At 46.1% G+C, this 17,604-nt stretch overlaps 2 protein-coding genes across 3 annotated transcripts in view; both read right to left on the reverse strand.

Moving 5' to 3' along the window:
• The window catches only part of LIPE (lipase E, hormone sensitive type), a 120,069-nt gene that overhangs the window by 77,406 nt on the left and 25,059 nt on the right, over positions 1-17,604 (reverse strand). The gene's annotated exons all lie outside the window — the stretch shown is intronic.
• LOC310712591 (cell adhesion molecule CEACAM5-like) overlaps positions 1-17,604 on the reverse strand; it is a 51,216-nt gene that overhangs the window by 6,196 nt on the left and 27,416 nt on the right. The window contains exons 3-11 of one of the 2 annotated variants that reach the window (XM_083515791.1): positions 17,311-17,571; positions 15,873-16,142; positions 13,282-13,542; positions 12,154-12,426; positions 11,717-11,971; positions 6,537-6,809; positions 5,031-5,297; positions 1,794-1,917; positions 218-270 (exon numbers count right to left, since the gene is read on the reverse strand). In XM_083515791.1, coding sequence (XP_083371917.1) covers positions 218-270; positions 1,794-1,917; positions 5,031-5,297; positions 6,537-6,809; positions 11,717-11,971; positions 12,154-12,426; positions 13,282-13,542; positions 15,873-16,142; positions 17,311-17,571 — 2,037 coding nt within the window. The remainder of the gene's footprint in view (positions 1-217; positions 271-1,793; positions 1,918-5,030; positions 5,298-6,536; positions 6,810-11,716; positions 11,972-12,153; positions 12,427-13,281; positions 13,543-15,872; positions 16,143-17,310; positions 17,572-17,604) is intronic. The other variant, XM_083515792.1, reaches the window with a different exon arrangement.

A 17,604-nucleotide genomic window follows, 5' to 3' on the forward strand; every position in this document is an offset into this window, starting at 1 on the left:
GGATTAAGCAGGAGTTTCCCACGATGCATCTGGGTTGGGGATGGAGCAGTCCTACTTGCCCATGCTTTGGCACAGAAGTGCACAGGAAGGCCATCTACTTTCTTTGTGAACTATAAAGGCTCAGCCTAAACGGGGTGATGGTGGCCGGGGAGAGTAACATAGAGCACACAACATGCGTCACACAGACCCCGGCCCAGCCCCTTGGGCTGATACTTACTGCGGCCGGGAGCTGAGGGTATGTTTCCATTAGATGAGTGTTGTTCCGTCCTCCTAGGTAAACAGCAGACACTGTTTGATCCTATAGCAAGCAGGGGGTCTCTGCCCCAACAACAGAACCAGCACATTACCCCTCGTCCTATACTAGTGACCAGTCACGTGAAATAATAAATCTCATTCGCTTTCTTTGTGCCACATAGTCATCCATCCAATTTTTATCTTGCCCTTGGCCACACCAGTGGTGGTTTCCAAACTTTCTACACTGACGGAACCTTCCCCGTATTGACCTGTTTGCAAAGGGAACCCTCATGTGACAGCAAAGGAAACCCCGGTAAATTGCAGGGAATTCTGGGACATGTTCTAAAGAGCGCACTCAGTTCAAGGGCAACCTCTGGCCCTTCAGATGCTGTTGGACTACATCTCCCATGATTCTCAGCTAACAGGGCCACTAGTCAGGGATGATGCAACTTGTAGTCCATCAACATCTACAGAGTTGAAGGGTCCTCAACTGGTCATAAAAGGGCACTGGCAAGGCCTTAGGGGGGCCTCGCTGTTTCCCTGTGTGAACTGAGAATAGGCCTAGGGCACACCCCTATGTGGTTACGAGCAAAAACCAGTAGCCATGGGCCAGTCTTGTTTCGTCTTCCATTGCTTATGGCTTCACTGGCAAGTGTTGGAGATGATCTGAACACCCCACCCCCAGTCTCTCTGTCTTTCAGACACCCCCGACCTTTATACGTCTGTTCTGAGTTCAGGACACGAATTTTCTCCTCCCGTGAACACCGCCAGTCTTTGAAATTTTGGCACTATCACCATTCTTCCCCACCCCTTACGATCTCCCCACTTACATATGTATTTGACTTTTCAGGGTCCCTGATAGCTGAAAGTCTGGCATGTCCATACGTTATATTGTTGCCTAAACAATACAACTTAACACTTTTTAAAAAGGGTCCCTCCAATCATAATTATCCATTTGCTCCATATGTGTGTTTTAAACTTTTTGAATGCTTTTAGTGGTTTCACTGTATGATTTTATGCTTTTATTGTTGTACACTGCTTTGATAAATTTGTTATATTACAGCAGTATACACATATTTGTTATAATAAATAAATTTATTTATAAATCAATAAATAAAATGTGTGCGCTTTTGGAATCACCAGATTCAACAGGGGGCAGGCCTTCTGTGTCTTTTGACAGGCTATACAGAAGCGGGAAATTTCAGCCGCTGCAACTTATTCAAGTTCTTTCCAAGTGTCACAGTGGAAGCAGAAGTTTCTTCCCCTGTCCCATCTTGAATCTGGAAACCCGGGTTAGTGTCTGTGCTTTGGCTGGGAGGCATGAACAGCAGGACACACTTGGTTCTTCCAAGAGATGTGTAAGACAGGGCTCCGACCCAGGCTGGGGAGACAGGAAAGAATCCCGCACCCCTGAGACAGCCTCAAACCCCAAGCGTGAGCAGAGAGACCAATCAAACCAGGTAAATAGAGCAGAAAGGTCCTAGAGAAGCTGGGGAGATGGTAAATTCAGATGGCAAATAGGGAACCCCAATCCAAGATGAACGGGATGGCAAACTTACCCCAAGGCAGTCTTGGTGAACAGGAAATATCCCAGACCTCCAATGAGTGCTACTCCAAGCACACAACCTATGACAATTCCAACAATTTGTCCTGGACTGAGACCCGAACCTTGTGGAGTTGATTCTGGAAGAGGGGAACAAGAGGAATTGTGAACTTTGGAAAGTACAGTATACACTAGTGGCCAAAATTATGGAAACCTTTTGGGAAAAGTGTATTTCCGAGATGAGATGTCTCATAACACCATTTTTTTTGGGGGGGGGGGGTAAGACCATAAAATTATATATCAATGGAAAGATAATTTAAAGAAGAGTGTAATGCAACCACGTTTGTTCAATTACCTGTATTCTATCAAAAGCTATAGCCAAATAACCAGAAATAGGAAGCACAACAGGTTGATATGCAGAAGTTTCCATCCCCCCCAAAAGAAAAGCAACTCTATGACCGTAATGCCCCTTTCCCTTTACTAAGTCAGTCTTTTGGGACCTCTAGCCAAGGTTGCCATCTGTTGATTTATTTTAGCGTCCCTAGCTCCTGTGCCTTCAACATCACTCTGACAAACAGAAATTCAGACAGTGAACATTTTTCTGGCATGGAGATAAATGGTGGGAGAAAAAACTTCACCAGCTTGTTTTCTGCATGGTCTGACTACTGTTAACAAAGCAAAGGGGCAGGAGTGAAAAAAGAGGAGGCAACATTACCCCAAGTTTCTATGTGGTATGGGTGCAGCGAGGCTTCTCAAACTTTCACTTCATATCCCCTTTCCTCATAAGCGATGGCCTTTGGATTAATTTTTTAAAAAATTCTACAGCACTTTTCATTTGCCGTAATAGCAAAACGGCTCACAACCCAGAAACCTTATGGGATTCAACAAAACTGGAATAATCAACCAAGTACTAGAGGCCAGGAAAGGCCAGGGCAAAGAGACAGATCTTTAACCGCTGGCAAAAGCAGCCAGACTGGCCTAATTTCAATAGGGAGAGTGAGCAATCCACATGGTAGGGGCCACAACAGAAAAGGCCCTCTCGACTCTTAAGAATGTAACCTTCATAAAGGTCTGATATGGTTGGGGGTTCCCATCTTTAAGCCATAGTGACGTGGGCAGCCTACTCGGGAGGAGGAAGTCCTGCAAATATCCTCATCCCAAGCTCTATAGGGCTTTGTAAACCAAAGCTAACAGTGCAGTCCCTAACCATATCTACTCAGAGGTTATTCGGTTATTCAAGTTGGTGATGGCTACCTCCTCCCTAGCCCGGCTGCTGCTCTCCTACCAGGAGCTAAGTCATGGTTTGTGTGTACCTGGGCTGGTGGTTTGTCTCACTCCAAACCAACCATGGGCTGTAGCCAAAGTTTGCTCTTGGCTTACAGCTTGTGGTTTGCTTGAGGAAGACATGTCACGAGCCTGGGTTTGGACCATGAGCTACGACAAACCATGGCTTAGCTCTAGATAGTGTTGAGTAGGGTTGCCATATGTCCGGAATTTCCTGGACATTGCCAAAAAAAGCTCAACAACTTTTGGAATATGGCAACCCTAGTGTTGAGCAACCCACACGATTGCTCATTAATACTTAGTCATACTTTGGCTTAGCGTTCTGTGTGAAACACACCACGGTCAAATGATTTTGGAGCCCTCTGATGCACACTCACAGGAGAAGAAGGGAATCTGTTTCTGGTTCATATTATTCTATGACTATTATTACTATTATTAATAATAATAATACGTCCTTCACCCTACAGTCCCAGGGTGGATTACAGCAATTTAAAATACAACATTAGATACAGTTTAAAAACTTACAATTGCTAAAAGCACAATCACAAAAAAAACACGATTTAATAAAAATAACAATATCTAATAAAAAGCAATATACAGCTGCTTATATTCCACTTAGGTTTCCAATCTTTCTGCATCTTAAAGGCCGTTTCTTATTTGCTGCAAATTTGCAGCTCTAAGCTGAGAGGTTGCGTCGCATTTTGGTCTGAGGCATGTAAGAGGAAGCTGTTGGACTTTTCAAACGCCGAGAACGAAGATGAAAATTAACAAACATCTAAATTTGTTCCTGTAACCAGGGGGTTGGTAGTGAGTCAATATTAACAAATTCACGTCATGCCTATGGATGATGCTAAGCAAACAAATCGGCAAACCAGAACCAACGCAAGAAACAGGGTTCTCAGGCTGCAGTACAGAGAGTAGCTCTGTACCTTGCAAACCGGTAGGTCTCTTCACACATCACATGCACAGGGGCAACACAGGTACAAAGGGTGTGTGGAGGCTCCATCCCGGATGACCTGTGGCTCCTCCTGTGTGGAGGGACAACTTCTGGAGCAGGCAGCCCTTTCTACCCATGTGGGCTCCCTAAGGGATTTAGAATGTGGGAAGACCAGGTGTATAAAGCAACATGGGTAGCCCCACAAGAAGAATAAAAAAGCCTATGGCTTGCACTTCCTGCACCTCTTCTACAATGCCTAGGCAACCTGTATCATTTTTGTACTTCTGAACAACTTCTAAACCAATGTCCACACATCTCCGGATCATCATTCCTCCTCCAAAAGAAAGCATCTCGCTGCTTTAATACTAAAGACGACAGAAAATGTGCCACAAAGTTTTTCCCTAGCATTCAGGTGCAAGAATAGATAACAAGGTCTGCCTCTTCTGTTTTTTAACCCTGGCCCTGCGTAATCTGTGCCTTTAAACTGCAGTCGGACACCCAGAAACCAAGCAGGTGAAGCTTTTGCTAGTAAAGAGCTGCAACAATGCGGGGTGGGGAAAACCGAAGCTATTACGTTTTCAGGCTGTAGTTAAAGTTTAATTTTTTTAACGCAGTTTATTGTTTGATTATATCTTATCTTGCTTGTCGTGTTTTATTTTGTGACACTGTTAATAGTCCTGCGTGGCCATCTCGCCTAGAAAGGCCGGGTATATGTTTTTTTAAATAATGAAAGGCGCAGGAGCAAGGGAAAGCCTAAACAAGACCTTTGGGTTGGATCCAGTTCCACCTAGTTCCACTGAGATCACGGGGAGTTGTCAGGATGAACTCACTCAACTGGTTTCAATGAGATCTTGGTGCAGCTGACTTTAGATACCACCCTTTTCTGCCCGCAAAAAAAGTCAGTTGCGTCCTCCTCTGTTAATTCCACTCGGATTGGCCACATTTCCAAATAATCAGGTCCAGGGAGAGACTGTGGGACATTCAAAATGCTGGTGGGACAAGGGACAAATGTGGGCTTGTCAAGGGACTCACCCTGCGTTGTCAATTTCACACTGACAGATGCTGAGGCCAGCTTCTTAACGACGCTGTTGTAAGCCTGGCAGGTGTAATTGCCTCCATCTTCCCAGGCTGTTAAGTCTGTGTTGAAGGTGTTCGCCGTCACATTCATATTAGTATGATTGAAAAACCACCGAAACTGGGCTTCGGGTAGGGACTCTGCAGTACACAGCAGAGCCAAACGGGAACCTAGTTTTAGAGTTACGGTTCCTGTTTGGTTCAGCTTAACGTTATTTGGCCCATCTAGAAAGGAAAGCAAGTAGAATCAGGACCAAGGGGTGGAAACAGGGGAGAGGTGCGTTTGTGTCGTCCTGCCCCCCTGTGTCCGTACACCACCCCAAACGCAGGAAGAGAGCTGGCCAACCAGCTTTAGGGCTTAATCTGAGAAAGTGTTCACTGGGGTTCAGCTCTCCGAAGCCATTTTCAATCCTGGGGCTTAGCTTTAGGATTCCTGTGGAGGATTCCCTGGTCCTGAATGGGGTAACTGTGCCCCTGAAGGACCAGGTGCGCAGCCTGGGAGTCATTTTGGACTCACAGCTGTCCATGGAGGTACAGGTTAATTCTGTGTCCAGGGCGGTTGTCTACCAGCTCCACCTGGTACGCAGGCTGAGACCCTACCTGCCCGCAGCCTGTCTTGCCAGAGTGGTGCATGCTCTGGTTATCTCTCGCTTGGACTACCTCAATGCACTCTATGTGGGGCTACCTTTGAAGGTGACCCAGAAGCTACAACTAATCCAGAATGCGGCAGCTAGACTGGTGACTGGGAGCGGCCACCGAGACCATATAACACCGGTCTTGAAAGACCTACATTGGCTCCCAGTACGTTTCCAAGCACAATTCAAAGTGTTGGTGCTGACCTTTAAAGCCCTAAATGGCCTCGGTCCAGTATATCTGAAGGAGCGTCTCCACCCCCATCGTTCTACCCGGACACTGAGGTCCAGCGCTGAGGGCTTTTGGCGGTTCCCTCACTGCGAGAAGCCAAGTTACAGGGAACCAGGCAGAGGGCCTTCTCGGTAGTGGCGCCCTCCCCATGGAATGCCCTCCCACCAGATGTCAAAGAGAACAACAACTACCAGACTTTTAGAAGACATCTGAAGGCAGCCCTGTTTAGGGAAGCTTTTAATGTTTGATGTATTGCAGTGTTTTAATATTTTTTTTGGAAGTTTCCAGCCAGATTATTATTTATAAATTATTATTTAGAAGGCAGGCCTTTATTAATAAAGGAGACAGCATCTGCCAGCATTTGCAGAGTACTTTTCCCGCCTCCCCACAAGCTACCTCCCCACATCAGGGTTAGGGAATAGGGGGCTCCTAGCCTCCAAATATGCTTCGGGCGCCAGCGCCTCTTATTTCAGAAAGGTGGGGAGATCAAGGGAGAGAGGAAATCCCCATTAGGACTCCCAGATGCCCTCCCTGCCAAATGCATGCAGCAACGGCAAGGAGAAAGGAGCCACCAAGCATTTTCAAACCAGGGTTACTTACATGCCAAGCTAATATTACTGGGGTTGCTTGTGGCATTGCTGACAGGGTTGGTAGCTTTACATGTATACATCCCTTCCTCATCTTTGGAGACGGCAGTTAGAGTGAGGGTTCGGTTCCTGCTGAAAAGCATAGCCTTATCTGGGACAGGGTTACTGCCCTTGAACCAGGTGACGTTGACATCGAGGCTGTTGGAGGTGTTACACTGTAAGGAGACGTTTGCGTTCTCTGCCACTATGGCTTCTGCAGGCAACAGGACTGGATTGGAGAGGATTTCTGCACACAAAACAGAAAGAGGGTCATGTTTTGTGGGTCCTCATGGGTCCTAAACCTGGGCAGGGTCTCTTCAGGTGTGGTTATTAGGGAAAGTGCAGCACTTTGTCCCTGGAGTGTGTCAGGAATCCTGTCACTTTTAAAGCAGAATCCTGCTTCTTTTGAAAGCATAGCTCGAGATTGCTATACGAAAGTGTTCAAGGAATTACGTACTGAATTGCCAGGGCTGTGGGTTGTTTTGGGCACCATTGCATTATAGAGAACACACAGAAAGGGTGTGTGTGTGTGTTGGAGGAGATACATTTTGGCAGCATTTCCAGGCAAGACATCTCGAGGAGGAAGCAAGTGAGCTAGAAGCTTCCTGCAGCTGCTCTCCAAAGGCCTCTTCTTAGCAGCAATTTACATGGAATTTGCAAACTGTGATTTAATGAAATTTTGAAATGAGAGTAGTTGAGACAGCGACTGACCTCATGCTTTGAAATGAACAATTAAGTGGCGCCAGCGATTGCTATAACCCAGACTTTTTACAAAAACAAGGTGATTAGATTTTTTTTTTTTTTTACAACCTATATGTTGTCGTGGTCACTTTTAAGCCCTATTAGTGCTCAATCTCGGGTGTCCATCCCTTGCCCATTTAAAAGTAGTTGGACACCAGTTGCTGATGGCATCACATAATAGGCTGTTGTGGGGTTTTTGTAAAGGGAATGTTAATATGGGGAGTGTGCAGCTAAGTGCTTTAATGAAGTGTCGGGGAAGTTTATGCAATTTGCAGGAGTGAGCAGGAAAGCTTTCCCAGGGTTCTTCCACGAGGCTGTGCAGGAGAACATCCTGGGGAATTGCACCGCACGCAGCGATGCTTCGAGGTTGCCGAGGGTCTTGGGGCAAGATGCTCTTAGTTGGGCCCTCTTCCTGAACAGGCACCATTTAACCTGCCCATTGACCATTAGCTTGTCTCTTCTCCTGGGCCAAATCGGCACCACCTCTCAGAGAGAGAAAGAGAAAGAGAAAGAGAAGACAAGGCAGTCTAACCCAACCAGGTGCCCTTCCAGATGTTTGAGATTACAAGTACCATCAGCTCCAGCCAGCACTGATGTGTTAGCAGGAGCTGATGGGGACTGTAATTCAGAACATCTGGAGGTCACCTGCATTGGGGAAGATGGTGACAGGGTGAGCCTGCTCCTCTCATTGTTTGCTTGAAGAGAGCAGGAGGCGAGTCAGCAAAGAAGCTGCAGAGGCACCTATTGAGGAGTCCTCCTAACCACTAGGAGGAAGGTCAAGACGTTTATTGGATAGTGTGTGTGTGTGGGGGGGTCACTGCTAGGGAACTGAATGGACAGGGGTGCAGGTCCCTGAGACGTATGTGCATGCAATCTGCCTATGTTCATTTATATGTAGAGATGCCTCTGGGAAATTAAGATGTTGAGAGGCTGGGGTTTCCTCACCACGACTGCACTTCATAATGCACTCAGCGTCCTATAAGCAAAGTAAAATAAATAGTTAAAACAGTTTTTTTTAAAAAACAACAACAACGGAGTGGAGGAGGAAACGAACAGATGTAAAATACCCCATGGCTCAAGGTCCCCTGGGACGCCTCCGGTGGTGCAGCAGGATTTATCAGATTTAGAGACATGCTTTTGATTTTTGTATTAAATCACACGTGTGGGTGCTCTTGTTTAATTGGCTTTCTTGGATTTGAGAATGAATTCAATTAATTAAAAAGAAAGCAAAGCGACGCCAGCGAGGAGCAACGGGAACTGAATTTTAGGAGGAAAACAAGAAGAATTCATTAGGAACCCTTTCAGAGCATTCCAAGGATACAGTCCCTGGGAACCACAAGTAGTAAATTGGTTTGAAAGGCTGATATACTGATTTTATACTGATGAGGGCAGTGCATAAGTCAGAGGTGGGGTGGAAGGGTGGTGGTGGTGGGAGAATAAGAGAGATGAGGAACAGACCTCAGATGTACTACTACACAGAGTTGTTATCACTGAGAGAAGTGACTTAGTCAGCCAGGATATCCCCCAGGGTGATAAACAAAGCACTAAGCTGTATCTCAGTTCAAGGGTTGAGCTTTATTGGCATAATAAGGAAATGCTGAAACTAAGATGAAAGAAAGGCATTTGAGATGCATCGTGCGGAAAGAACCTGGAGGACACAAACACACCTGGAATGTCACATTTTCATAGACAATGGATGCTGGATAGATCAGGGTAAATTACCAGTACAAGTGAAAGAGTGGACTGAGACAGCACAAAGAAGTGATTTGCAAATTCTACAGAGCAAACAGATGTGAAAGAGCAGGCTTTTGCCTAGCTCATCTGCCAGGAAGCAGCAATGGAGCTGATGACAGTTCACAGTTCTGGGTGGCATGTGACAATGCGACCAAGGGAAACAGCCAGCAACAACTTCAACACCCAATGGATGGTGGGGGTTGGAAGCAGACCTTGATACAGGACTCTCCGAAGCTGAGCAGAGCTGTGACACATTAGCCTAGTAACCAACCGAAACTTAACAGGAGGCATTCGAACAATCACTTTGCATCAATTAGTTACCTGAGAATCAGGGCTGTGTGTACTCCATGTTTTAAAAACAAAGAAACAAATCTACATCTACCTAGGGAATCCCAATTCTGCTCCAAAAAAACCTGAATTCTGTGACATAAAAGAAATTACGCAGGTTCAACTTATTTCGCAGATTTGCACAATTTAGTCTTTCATTTGTATTGGTCTGCATAATCTCTTGGTTCATGTTTTCCTGTGTAAGGACAAACCCCAGGCATTGGCAACCATTCTTTTAGTGACCTCCCTGGCTTCTGAAATTTCAGCAACTATCTACCAAACACTCCCAGACATATTGTTGCAGTAGTAAGGGATAGAAACTGTTTTAAAAGCTTTGCAATCTGGCACTTGCAGGGATAACGGTTTCTTTTTATAGGAGAACCCCAACTGGGGATAATCATGGTTGCCATTTCCAAGAAGGTGAAGTCTCAAATACAATGGTTGCGTATTTGTGTAGGGTTCATGCAAAACCATGAAAAATTTGTGAATTCGTAACTCCTATGCACTGAATGCATGCTTGGAAGGCACAGAGCAGGGGATAAAGAATCCCAGTCACACTGGTTTAAAACTGTCAAGTTGGCACTGCCCAAAGGGCAAGGCAACAGTTGCATATGATCTGCCAGCAAACAAACAAAGAATTAAACCTAGCTTAGTCACTGAGCCGGTCTTCTCAAGGGCTTGGATCTTTTTCAGATCCGTTTGCTTCCTGTTACTATTCTGGTACTCCATGCTATTATGCTCTAAAGTGCTTCTTCCCTCCCCACCCGAAACTGCCAGAATCCCAGCACCTCATTCGTATTTGGAGTCCAAGATCTGCACAGAGACCAGGCTAAGCTGAGGCTGATGGCAACCACTCCACATGCTGCAGAGCGACTCTTTCCCAATTCATCATAGAAGTGGAGAAAGCTTTGGAGTCCACACTAAGACCCTCAGCAATTTTCAAAGTGGTCGTTGGAGGGGGCCACTAACATAGAATTCAAATGGTGTTTTTCCATAAACACACTGCAGAACACCTGAATGAAGCTTGCAGACCATGGGTGGTCCACAGACCAGTTTGGGAACCTCTGGCCTAGAAGTTTGGATAACGCAGATCATTCCAATGCACAATGCAAAGTGAGAGTCCCATCACTAAGCTATGCTAACAGAATCTCATTAACCTTCCAGCGCGGTCTATGTTGCATAAGAAACTTACATGCAAAAGATCTGGGGTGGGAGACAAGCGGCCCTCGGCCAAATTTTGTGGATGTGTGTCTAGAGGAAGAGAAGGAGGCAGGACAGGGGTGGGTTGTGAGCCAATAGAGATCGCGCTAATGGAAGAAGTGTGAAGGGAAGGGGGGGCTTTGAAAGCTCTCAGTTCAGAGCTCAAGCTGTCCCTCCCCCTGCAGCCCGATGGGTGGGGAGGAAGGAAAGAGCAGCCCCAGCAACATACAGATTAAAGGTAAAGGTAAAGGGACCCTTGACCATTAGGTCCAGTCGCGGACAACTCTAGGGTTGCGGCGCTCATCTCTCTTTACTGGCTGAGAGAGCCGGCATTTGTCCCCAGACAACTTCCGGGTCATGTGGCCAGCATGACTAAGCAGTTTCTGGTGAAACCAGAGCAGTGCACGGAAACGCCGTTTGCTTTCGAACTGCTAGGTTGGCAGGAGCAGGGACCGAGCAATGGGAGCTCATCCTGTCGCGGGGATTCGAACCGCCGACCTTCTGATCGGCAAGCCCTAGGCTCTGCGGTTTAACCCACAGCGCCACCCGCGTCCCAACAGATTACTCCTAAGGAAAAGCAACTCAGCCTCCACAGAAGAAAGGTTCCTCTCCTCCTAATCTAAATAAGTATGGTACACAAAAGAACATTATATGGGATTCTCTCCTCCACCCCCCGTTCCCAGATGTAGACAGAATATAATATACCCAAGTTAGTACTCTGGGTTATCAAGTTAGGACTACATGGCATGTTTCAACTATCAAGTTAGCTGTGTATATGTTATTAAAACGGCGGCGGCGACACCCTACCACCAGTCATGATTCTTGTCATTATTTAACGCTCCATTTTTTGGTACTGTCTGACCATTCGCTGCAGGCATCAGGCAAAATGAGTAGAAAATAAAGGAAGTTCCTGTAAACCAAATATAATCCAGGCTAACAGCTGCACCCAGCATAGGAAGTTGCAAGCTACAGGCCAGCATGATCTCTCCTTGAGAGACTCACGGAAGTCTTGATGAATATGGACGTTGGAAAGGACAGATGAGGAGACAGTGGGCAGCACGGGGAGCTGCCCCAAAGAGAATGCAGACAAACTGGTGGCGTTTGGTGCCACAGCGGAAAACACCAAGCTGGGTTCCCTGAAGAGATACTTACCGTACACCTCAACAAGGAGGCTTGCACTTTTGCTGAGATTAGTCTCAACATTGAAAGCACTGCAGGTATAATCCCCAGTGTCGTTGAGAGACAGATTCGAGATCAACAGCTCAGAGGTGTTCCCAATTATTCCCTCTTTAAAAATCCAAGTGTATTGAGGCGGCGGGTGGGAGTCGGCACTGCAGCTGAGGTTGAGGCTGGATCCCGTACGGTAAGTATTGATTTTGGGGCTGATTACAGGATCATCAGGCCCATCTGGAGCAAACAGAGGAGAATCACAAGTTGGGCATCACGGTGAAGGGCTAAAGAGGTGGCTCAAGGGGCTGAAGAATGATATATTACTCATTCAGTTTTTAGGAGGTACATACTGTACAAGGGAGAGGGAAGCTGGGAGGAGGTGTTAGAAGGGATGAACTGAGAATTGGCGCCACACTTACAGAACACTGTCAGTTCGAAGGGGGTACTGGTGTTGTTGCTGATTCTGTTGACTCCAAGGCAGGTGTAGGAACCCGCATCAGACCGGCTGACCGGGTTTATTGTGAGGTTTTGGTTATCATGACTCAGAGATATATGCCCTCCATCCTCCAGGCTCTGATTCACTCTGAACCAATAGTAAGAGACCTCGCTGCCAACGGAGGTGCAAGTCAGAATCAGCGACTCGTTCTCAATGGCTTCCGACAGACCCATAATGGTAACGTCAGAAACCTCCGCTGTAAGGAAAGAATAACGAGGAGGCAGAGGGTTATCAAGGAACAAATGGTGAACAGATGCAGGGAAGGGTGTTGCAGGTTTGCCTGCAAGGACTCCCTCTTCCCTTGAAATCTTCCAAGGAGGACAGAAACGTAGTTTAAAAGCCATGCGACTGCTTTCACCAACAGAAGAACAAGAAGGACCTCAAAGATACCAAAGAAGTGCTGAGTGACAGGTGATGAACAAGGCCCTGACTGGGGACAGATGGCCAATTTCCACAGACAAGAGATATTTTTGTTTTGTTTTATTTGTGGACAGTCCTAAATAGAAGTTACAGTCGCTGCAGAAAGGCACCAGAGGGAGAGACAGTGAAGCAAGTGGCTGTGAGCACCATTGCTTCGAAGGGAAGCAGTAAGCTGTTGCATCAAGATCCTTATCCAGTTTCAGGAGATGCATCCTGGAGAGGACAGAGACCTGGGAATAAGATGAACAGAAAACATACAAGAAGTTTGCCAAGGCAGCAAAACACCACCGAAGGTGCATTCCATTGGTGATCTTGAGTTGAAGGTCTTCATTGACAGGTGACTGATTAGATTCGAAGAGACACTGTGAGCCATGCAATATCCCGTGGGAGACAAATCAATAACAGAAGGGCACCTGAGCCTGCTGGGTAGGCAGAAAATGACAGAATACCCAAGCATTCATTAAAAAAAAGAAAAGAAACAGGAGGCAAAAAGATAGCATTGGGTTTGGCTCCAGGAAGAGTCCCATGGAAACAGGAAGTGGGACAGGAGTATAACCGACCAGCGTGGCAAAAGAAACGCCAGTGAGTTAGAAGAACACGTTTGGATGCGTGTAACCCTGTGGATACTTACCTAGTACCCAGATCTCCCGGCTTGCGGAGGTGGAGCTAGCATTGGTTTCATTGTTGAAAGCCTTGCAGGTGTAATTCCCACTGTGGTGGAACTGCAGATTGTGGATAGAAAGCTGGGAGGCGGACCCTATGTCTGATGTCTCATTGAAACTCCAGGTGTATTGCGCAGCTGGGTTGGAGTCAGCAGTGCAGGAGAGAGTGAGGTTGGAGCCCTCTGCGTAATAGTGCTTACTGGGGCCAATTTCAGGGACATCAGGCCCATCTGGAGTAAATACAGGAGAGTCAGAAGTTGGGGGAAGCCAGTGAGATTCTGGATGGCTCAGGTGCCACCTTTGGCAAAATGTACCGTGAGTCAGATTGACCGACACATGCCTGTGTGTTCGGCATGTGAAGTGTGATGTTGTTTTCTTAGTTGGAAGAAAGCTGAATTGCAGATAGAAGCGCTTGTACGGAGATGGCAGAATAGCTGCCTTGGGAGGTTTAGACTGCCCCTTCCATATCCGGGATAAGTTTACTTACTTAGACCATGCTTACATTTCTCTGGGAATCCTGACAAAAGAATTCTCAGGATTTCCCAAAACTGTGGGAAAATCCTTGGTAGAAGTCATGACTTCCAATTACTGGTTTGTGATCTGGGAATCAGTATTACAGACTCTGTTATCGGAGAGAGGAAAGCAGGAACCTAAAATGGGAAGTTGAGCAAGCTGGGCAGGACGCAGGCAATAATTTTGTTCACTGCTTTTAAGGTATCTTTGGGAACTTGTTACGGCTTATTCGTGAGCAATTTATGAAAAGAGGAACGTATAAGCTCAATTAAATGGAAAAGCTGTGTGTCAAGAACAATACACTATAAAGTGAGCCTGGCCTCTTTTTTTTTAATGCAATTAGCTAAGATTTCTGAAGTTTGCTGGGTGGCTGGCTTTGCTTAAGGACAAGAAGGAATTGCAAGCTTACGAGTGGCAGGTCTTGACTTGGGAGATGGTGCCTGTCGCTTTAATAGTTCTGGGGTAACACAAGAGGCAGCGACATTATTTAACTCTCCCTCATCAAAACTCAAGGAGGAGCAAACTAACATCGTGAAGCCCAATGTAGCCAGATAGGCAGCAGTTGCAGTTTGAGCATTCGAAAGGGGAAATAGCTCCTTCTGGTTTCTTAGGTTTTGCCAGTAAAACGTGTGTCTCTGTGTGAAATCTGAGACAAGGAAGGAGTATTGACTCAGCTAACTTCTGAGCAGCAAGGCTAGACTTTTACATCACACCACAGCCAGCCAATCACCATACAGGAAGTTGCACAATATGTACTGGGAAGGGGCTGTGTGCTAAAGCACATGGTATGCCTTTACTAGGCCACAAATCTAGTCCTTGCCATCTGCAGCGAAGGATTCCAGCGGTCCAGAAATGACATCTGCCTCCGATGCTAGACAGCTACTTTGCCTCCGATTAGGCCAGGCAGTTCTATTTATTCATTCATTTATTCTGATTTCTCATTGATATCTCACCTTTTCCTCCAGGGAGCTCAAGGGGGTCTGCTTGGTTCTCCCCTCTGTATTTTATTCTACACCAAGCCGGTGAGGGAGGTTAGGATGAGAGACAGTGGCTGGTTCAAGGTCACCCTGTGAGCTTCATGGCTGAGCGGGAATTTGAACCTTGGGTTGCCAGGTCCTAGCCTAACACTCTAATCATTACGTTACACTGGCTCTGGATTACAGGGGCCACAGATCTTGCTCAATATGATGCAGACCCCTGAACTTCAACTTACTATGGTTGGGGCTGATGCAGTTCTTAAGAGTTGACAGCGCAGTGCGAAATCAAGTGTATGGTTAGATCAAATAAGGGCCGCTACAATGATCTTCTATCTCTCCTAGAGATTTTGATGGTACTTTCAAAATATTTTATGATATACTGAAGGAGCGTCCCCACCCCTATCGTTCAACACTGAGGTCCAGCTCAGTGGGCCTTCTGGCAGTTCCCTCACTGCGAGAAGCGAAGTTACAAGGAACCAAGCAGAGGGCCTTCTCAGTAGTGGCACCCGCCCTGTGGAATTCCCTCTCATCAGATGTCAAGGAAATAAACAACTATCAGCCTTTTAGAAAACATCTGAAGGCAGCCCTGTTTAGGGAAGTATTTAATGTTTGATCTTTTATCGCTTTTATTATTATTATTAATAATATTCTGTTGGGAACTGCCCGGAGTGGCTGGGGAAACCCAGACAGATGGGTGGGGTATACATATATTATTATTATTCTTATTATTATTCTTATTATTATTCTTCTTATTATTATTATTATACTGAAATAAGTAGGGGGAGAGTTTTAAAAACAGCAGAGTTCTGGCAATCTGGTTCCAAAAGAAGGTAGATTGGGGGCATGAAGTAATGTTTTTAGAAGTTGTGAGTGCTAACTTTGCATGAAGTCAGTTAACTCACATGGTGGGTCTCTCTACTTTTGTGTGTTTCAGTCTTATTGAATCTGCTTGCCAGATATCCTTGTCTTTAAAAGTTATAGCCTTGCACTCTCAGAGCCTAAGTCAAGCCCCCACATGCTCCGCTCCCAGAACTGCTCCAACCCTCCCTCAATGGTAGAACCAGACTTACACAAAACATTCAGCAAGTATGAGGTGCTGTCATTAGAGAAGCTGTTATATCCATAGCAGCTGTAGCTGTCCGAGTCATTCCGGCTCGTTGGATTGAATGTGAGGACCTGGTTGTTGTTGCTCAGAGAAATGCGCTCTCCAACCACCAGGCTCTCGTTCCCTCTTAACCAAGAGTAGGAAACGTTAGTGCCTGCGGAGGTGCAGTGCAGAACTGTGGTGCTATTCTCGATGGCCTTGCCAGAGTCACTGATGGTGATATTAGTGACATATCCTGTAGAGGGAGAGAGAGAAAAGAGAGAGAAGTAGAGGGAATGATGGTGTTATCCAAGGTAAAAGTGGAGAAGTAAGTAGGCCTCCTCAGAGTCGTTTCTTCGTTCAGCGTCTTGGTAGTTGAATATATCCAGCTGTCATTTAAGGAGAGGTCCTGCAGTGTGATCCGTTTGCCGCTGAGAGGTGAAACTCTTGTTTATTTTCAATTAGGAAACTCCGATAAACTAAATTCTGCAGCATAAAGGAACAAGTTGGCAGATGCAAAGAACAGGAGGGCACACATAGGAACACTTCAACATTATCGGTTGCAAAAGGTTGCCAGTGTGAAATGAATGTCCAGTCTGGGATGAATGTCAACATGGAACAAGGCAAAAGAAGTGGACAAGAAAATAGTTGATACAGTAAATAACCTAAAAACAGAAGAACTGCAGCGAACATTAATTACAATCCCATCTCTGATGCATTTCACAAGGAAGACGGAATCCACAGCAGTGAAGGAACTGGTGTGATGAAATCTGAAGGTTCGGCAACAGAGAATAAAAGAACAGAGTTTGCTTCTTTGGGAATGAGTTATTTGGGATTTCAGCGCAAATCAGTGGAAAATCTTCTGATCCAGGTTTTGGAATAAAGATGATCATAGACAGAGGACCAAGATAAATCCCAAGTAGAACAAAGTTAAGGAAGGCAAGCAACTAGAGGGAGAGGGTCCATTCAGGGACCCTTGCCAACTTGAACCACCACATGAATCAAATTTCTAGAAGGAAGGTTCTTGAAGACAAGGCACATAAAGGAGAAGAAATGGCAGGAACGTCTGCACATTTTGGTTCGTTATCTCGGTGTTTTTTATTGACGGGGAAAAAGTAGTGTGAGTCTGGAAATATGGTAAGAGACAGAGAGACTCCAAGACCAGGAACTGGATATGACCTGAAGAAGAGAAACTTCATGGCACTTCAGGAACTGAAGTGGAGTGATCGCCATGGATACTGTAAAGGGACAGTGAGGTGACAGAATACGAGGAATGCATCCTGGAAGCCAAAATGGCCACGAGACAGAGTTCGCGCAATCAAGTCCCCATTGTACAGATGAAGCAGTGACTGCAAGGACAGTCTTATCAGCCACAGGAAGGTGCAAGTTAGCCTAGGATGCAGCCTGGCTTTCAAGCTACTCACCCAGGACGCTGATCTCCAGGCTGGTGTGGCTGAAAAGGCCGGTGGCATCATTGGTGGCATTACAAGTATATTTGCCAGCATCATTTAGAGAAAGATGTGAGATCAGAAGTTGGGACTCGTTCTGAGCTTCCAGAAGTTTCTCATTATGATACCAAGAATAACTGGCAGGTGGGTTGGAGTTGGCAGAACACGAGAGGTTAAGGGTGGATTGGTCTCTATAAACTGGCTTCTGAGGGTCGATTGTGGGGATGTCGGGCCCGTCTGAAGCAGATATAGGAAAACCACATGTTGGAA

This window comes from Podarcis liolepis (assembly GCF_965112155.1).
Source record: "Podarcis liolepis genome assembly, chromosome: 7".
Classification (NCBI taxonomy): Eukaryota; Metazoa; Chordata; class Lepidosauria; order Squamata; family Lacertidae; genus Podarcis; species Podarcis liolepis.